The 6,217-nt window shown below is 37.2% G+C and overlaps 1 protein-coding gene across 1 annotated transcript; it reads left to right on the top strand.

Moving 5' to 3' along the window:
- The first annotated feature begins 425 nt into the window (after positions 1-425).
- LOC108454505 (NADH dehydrogenase [ubiquinone] iron-sulfur protein 1, mitochondrial-like) lies at positions 426-5,905 on the top strand. The gene is made up of 5 exons (XM_017752991.2): positions 426-1,327; positions 1,854-2,100; positions 2,868-3,162; positions 3,915-4,289; positions 4,746-5,905. Exons 1-5 carry the CDS (start codon positions 910-912, stop codon positions 5,643-5,645), a joined length of 2,235 nt encoding a protein of 744 aa, XP_017608480.1. The 5' UTR covers positions 426-909; the 3' UTR covers positions 5,646-5,905.
- Positions 5,906-6,217: the final 312 nt, after the last annotated feature.

The following is a 6,217-nucleotide window of genomic DNA, read 5'->3' as shown; positions in this document are numbered from 1 at the left end:
CACCTAATCCCTGCTATACCCGCCTCGTGACCCACTTCATATAATATATTTATAAGTATCAATTAAATAAATATAAATCAAAATTTTTATAAAAAATGTATGAAATATTTATCCTTTGAACTCTTACTACATATGTGACATTATTTCAACTGTCACTATTTAAAAAAAGTCATCATGACCCTTTAATTGATAAACAAAATATAACTTCAATATTAATTTAAAAATTTTAAAAATAAAGTCCTTTTATAATATTTAAATACAAATAATGTCTCAAATATATCACAAATATTTTTAAATATAACACAATTACAAAAATTAAATAGTAATAAATAAATAAAATACTAATAAAATAATTATTAAATTAAATTTTTATAAATATTTTTTTAATATACTTATTATATTATTCGAGGTAAGTGAAGATGAGACAAACGGGAATGAGGTGAGTATAATATCAAAACCACGACTCTCGATGAGTCTAATATTTATCTTTATCTCTATTTCAGTACCCGCAAAACCTGTACCATCCTAGCCTAATTGGGTGTGAAGTGGGATGGGATCGTGAAACCGCACCGACATCCCTACTTTCTTTAGATGAAAGCTTACTGTAACGTGAATTGAAAAGATTAGGCTAAAATTTCTTCAAATAGGACATCGAAATGAGCTTGGCCCCTTTGTTCCCCAATTCGAGTACTGTAAGCTACGACGACGTTTTGTAAGCCCCTAAACCAGTCCATGAAGACAAAAACGGGTCAACTTGAAGCCCGACTTCTTGTGGGAATCACACGCCAGTGGATGACACACATTCAACCCAACAGTTCCAATCGAATCTCTCGCCAATCGCCACTCCCTTCTCTCACTTCACAGCTCCAACAAAGGAAAGGCTAAGCCTATCTTCGGGCTGCCAGAAAAATGGGTTTAGGCTTATTAGCTTCAAGAACCCTAAAATCGTCAAGAATCCTCCATTCCCAATACTCTAGATTCCGACCCATCGTCACCCAATCCGAGCTCCAATCCCCCGACGCCTCATCGGCAGCAGCAGCAGCACCGCAGCCAGAAACCACTCCTTCTCCACCCAAGAAACCCGTTGGCGGTGCACGGATCCACTTCACGAACCCGGATGATGCCATCGAGGTGTTCGTCGATGGCTTCCCGGTGAAAATCCCCAAGGGCATGACCGTTCTTCAGGCCTGCGAAATTGCTGGTGTTGACATTCCGCGGTTTTGTTATCATAATCGACTTTCAATCGCTGGGAACTGCCGTATGTGCCTCGTCGAGGTTGAAAAATCCCCCAAGCCCGTCGCCTCTTGTGCCATGCCTGCTCTCCCTGGTTAGCGTTTCAATTTAACAATTATTATATTTTGTATTTTGTTTTCTCAATTTTACTAGTGTGTTTGAATTTAATTAGATGAACGGATTTGAATTTCTTTGCAGATTTTTGACGTGTTTCAGGATACTAGTAATTTGGATTTAGGGTTCTCAAATTATTCTATACTATTTTATTCTCTTTAATCTCTGTTATTTAATGTCTTGCTACTAGTTCCATATAGTCTTCATAAAGATACAGAATTATGATCGATTTGATCTTTATAAATTCAGTCATAAATGTTTGTTTTCATCTTCATTTTTGTTTTACATGTTTTAGTAACCATGCATGGAAATGTGTCTAGATTTGTACTTAAAATTTCTTAATATCTAAGTATTTATGTGATTGTAAACAATAATTCTTGTGATAATTTTCTTTCAAGCTTGTCATGCTGTTGCCTTCTTGGATTTTAAACAATTTAACCTTCGGGGGTTTTACTCCTTTTCTTTTTGGTTTGTGTTGTTTAATTATGCTTGGGACTATAACATAGGAATGAAGATTAAGACGGATACACCTTTGGCAAAGAAGGCACGTGAAGGAGTAATGGAATTTCTGCTGATGAACCATCCACTTGATTGTCCAATCTGTGATCAGGGTGGAGAATGTGATCTCCAGGATCAGTCTATGGCATTTGGATCTGATCGTGGTCGTTTTACTGAAATGAAGAGATCTGTTGTTGACAAAAATCTTGGTCCTTTAGTAAAGACTGTCATGACTCGGTGCATTCAGTGTACAAGGTAAAAAATTAACCCCAAATATTCCCACCTCTTTTACTTTCTATTTTTAGATTTCAAGCTGGCTGAAATAGAAGATCTGAAATCCAAACTCCGACAGATGCCTGCATCAGCTTTAAGACTTTATTCAGAGTAACCATATGCATTGATCACCTTTAACTTTAGACATTTGTGGTCAATCATAGGAACCGAGCATGTGTATTCTGTTGATTACCAATTCTGAAGAAAAGATGCTTGATTGTCACAAATACTGCTGATATTGCAAATTAATATGCTGAGCACCATTTGAATCACTTGTCCTACATTTACAATTGTTTATGTTAGATTGTGATCAAGTTGGCCTATACAATTTGCAGTGCAAAATTTTGTTTACCTCATTACCTTAGACTGATGCATCTTCTACATTTACACAACTAGTCAACTTTCTAAAGCTTTCATCACAAAAGTTCCCTTGATAGGGATGTCACCTGTAAATGCTTGATGATGTTGCTTTTGGGGAAAAAAAAACACCCAATTAAGCCTAAATGAAGTTTTGTTGATTCGTAAATAGATTTACCAAGTTTATGTAAAATCTCCTGCCTAGTTAGTGTTTTTTTTTTTGCTTCTTGTATCAAGCCAATTTTTCCATCTTTTACAAGAAGTTTTTGGGCCAAATCCTTGTGACCTTCTGAGGGTTTGATTATTTGAGAAATATCTATTGCCAGCTTTCACATTGTTATGCAATCCAAAGGTCTGAGTTTGAGGCTAATAATTTTTTGTGGTCTCTTCAGGTGTGTCAGATTTGCAACAGAAGTTGCTGGTGTTCAGGATCTCGGCATGTTAGGTCGTGGTAGTGGAGAAGAAATCGGTACTTATGTTGAAAAGCTTATGACAAGTGAACTTTCTGGGAATGTTATTGATATTTGCCCTGTTGGAGCACTTACCTCTAAACCCTTTGCCTTCAAGGCCCGAAACTGGGAGTTGAAAGGAACCGAGACCATTGATGTAACTGATGCGGTTGGATCCAATATTCAGATTGACAGCAGAGGTCCGGAGGTTATGCGTATCCTTCCACGTTTAAATGAGGTAAAGTGTAAACTTCCATAAGATGCTTTTAGTGCACCCTTTTCTAGAAATATTTTTTCTGACGCCCATCAAGCAATGAATGGTCTTTGTTTTTTCTTGGGCTTGATGCCACGAATTATCTTTTTGACTGCTTTTGTGTCAGTCTTAAATTCTTTTGATCTTGTTATCATCTCAGTACTCGAAGGCCTGTGTTATTAATGTTATGAGATAAGCAACCTCGTTATTTGTTCTTGCACAGATGTGACAAATAGCTTAAGATGGGTTATGTTAGTGCCAAATTGTTATTGTGATTATTGTGGCTTTTATTGGATTACATTTATGTTATCATTTCGCAATAATTTTTTAGCAAGATAAATTGTTGATAGGTAAAACTGGTGTATGTGGGATAGAGTTACTATAGTCCTGCTGATGTCTTAGAAAGGCTTGTTCTTGTGGTAGCATTCTCTTGTTGCAAATTTGTGTGCCTTAGTGGCTAGTTCCTGATCATTATGGTAATGGCAAATTTTGCTAGTCAAAATGGTCATGACTGGCATTTTATTTCACATGATTCTGTGACTTGAACTGTTGAACAAATTGCCAGTTTTTAAAATTAAGGTCCTGTCTGTTTGGGCAGTGCAGGTTTTTTTTTTTTTTTTTTTTTTTGGGGGGGGGGTTGGCACCCCCTCTTCCCTTAAAGAATCCAAATAGGGTTCATAGGTTTCATCTAGGAAATAATGATAAGTATCTCTTCCCTGCTTCACTGACCTTTGCAGGATATAAATGAAGAATGGATATCAGATAAGACTCGTTTCTGTTATGATGGTTTGAAGAGGCAAAGGCTAAATGACCCTATGATTCGTGGTGCTCATGGGCGCTTTAAGGCTGTGAGCTGGCGCGATGCTTTGGCTGTTGTTGCCGAGGTTGCCCTTCACGTTAAACCCGAGGAAATTGTTGGGATCGCTGGTCAACTTTCTGATGCTGAATCCATGATGGCACTAAAAGATTTGTTAAATCGCATGGGATCAAACAATGTGTGGTGTGAAGGAACTGGCACAAACCCTAGTGCTGATCTAAGATACAGATATCTTATGAACAGCAGTATTGCTGGTCTTGAGAAGGCAGATGTGTTCCTTCTGGTCGGAACCCAGGTAATACTCTAGCAACTCAAATTCTTATATTCTATGCTTGTCACATGTAATCTCGGTGAATTTTCACAATGTGTTTCATCTATGTACATTGCGCATAGTTAGCAATTACCTATCTGAATCCCTTTCATGATAGGTGTTATGTTTTCTTTAAAACTGAACAAATATATTTGGATGCATACTGTCTTTTCATTAAAAAAAGAGGACTTTGATTGACAAAAGCTAAAATATGAAATGTTTCCTAGTAAAAATGTTGAGAATAAAAAACCCAAGTAGCACAAAGATTGTAAGAGTACTATAATATACTACCAATAGACCTGAACATTCTAAGCTGAAAAAATACAAAGCCCAAGAAGAAAAAAGAAAGATGCTATTACGTGGACAGTAAAATGTGTCTGAATAGTATCATTAGATTGGATTTTAGACTATAATAATCATATAATTCTATGTAACTTTCAGCCAAGGTATGAAGCTGCTATGATAAATGCCAGAATCCGTAAGACTGTTAGGGCATCAAATGCTAAGGTAGGCTACATTGGTCCTCCTGCAGACTTCAACTATGACTACCAGCATCTTGGCGTTGGGCCAAAAACACTTATTGAGATTGCTGAAGGACGCCATTCTTTCTGCTCAGCCATCTTAAATGCCAAAAATCCAGCCATCATTGTTGGCTCTGGACTGTTCGAGAGGGAGGACAAAGATGCAATATTTTATGCTGCTGAAACCATTGCAAAGAATGGGAATGTCATTAGACCTGACTGGAGTGGATTCAATGTTTTACTTCTCAGTGCTGCCCAGGCTGCAGCCCTTGACCTTGGCCTTGTGCCAGAATCTAGCAACAGCATTGAGTCAGCGAAGTTCTTGTATCTAATGGGTGCTGATAATGTGAATTTGGACAAAGTTCCAGCAGATGCTTTTGTGGTGTATCAGGGGCACCATGGGGACCGAAGCGTCTATCGTGCCAATGTAATTCTACCTTCAGCAGCATACAGCGAGAAGGAGGGTACATATGAAAATACAGAAGGCCGCACTCTACAAACATTGCCCGCCGTACCTACAGTTGGTGATGCTAGGGATGATTGGAAGATCATTCGAGCACTCTCCGAGGTTTCTAGAATTTGTTTACCTTATGATACACTAGGATCCTTACGTTCCAGGATGAGGACCGTAGCACCAAACCTACTGCACTTGGATGAGATAGAGCCAGCTACATTTGGACCTTCGATGAGTATAGACTGTACCCAAGAGATAAACTTGACACCATTCAAAGCAGCTGTCGAGAATTTTTACATGACTAATTCTGTTACCAGGGCATCAAAAATAATGGCACAATGCAGCGCAATGCTATTAAAGGAGTGAGTGGTGGGTTTCTAATCTTGATGAATTTTCGAGATTCATCTTTTTTCTTTTTTGGTTCCATTTTGTCATACCTCTATAAGCCTGCACTGCCGAGCTTTTCTGAGCAGTAGCTTATATGCCAATAAAGGAATTTGAGGTCCTTTGGTTTCAATTAATGTAATATGATTTGCAATGTAAAAGCATTTTTCCTGGTAAAACACTGCCTATAAGACTCAAGGGTTAGACTTTGAGATTGAGCAGAGATTTTGCTTGTGCTTTAACATGATCTTGTAACTATTTAGAGTTAAGTTTCTAATGGTAGGTACTTTAAGTGTCGGTCAATGTAATACGAGGTCATTCGGTGATTCCATGGTTTACAAGGAAAAAAAAGACCGGGGTAGACCTGCAAAATCAGTTTTTCTCAATCTTATCTATAATAATTTTATATAAGATATACTTTTTGGTATATTAGTGATGAAAATTTTAGTCGTAAATTGTATTTTTAAAAAATAAACTATTTAAATGGTTATTGAATTAAAAGAAAATTCAATTTAATCATTAATGTCACAAATATTAATCATTTTAGTTACTCA

Source organism: Gossypium arboreum, chromosome 7, assembly GCF_025698485.1.
Source record: "Gossypium arboreum isolate Shixiya-1 chromosome 7, ASM2569848v2, whole genome shotgun sequence".
In the NCBI taxonomy this organism is placed as follows: Eukaryota; Viridiplantae; Streptophyta; class Magnoliopsida; order Malvales; family Malvaceae; genus Gossypium; species Gossypium arboreum.
Note: the sequence above shows the minus strand (reverse complement) of the source record. Positions and strands in the feature narration are given on the sequence as shown.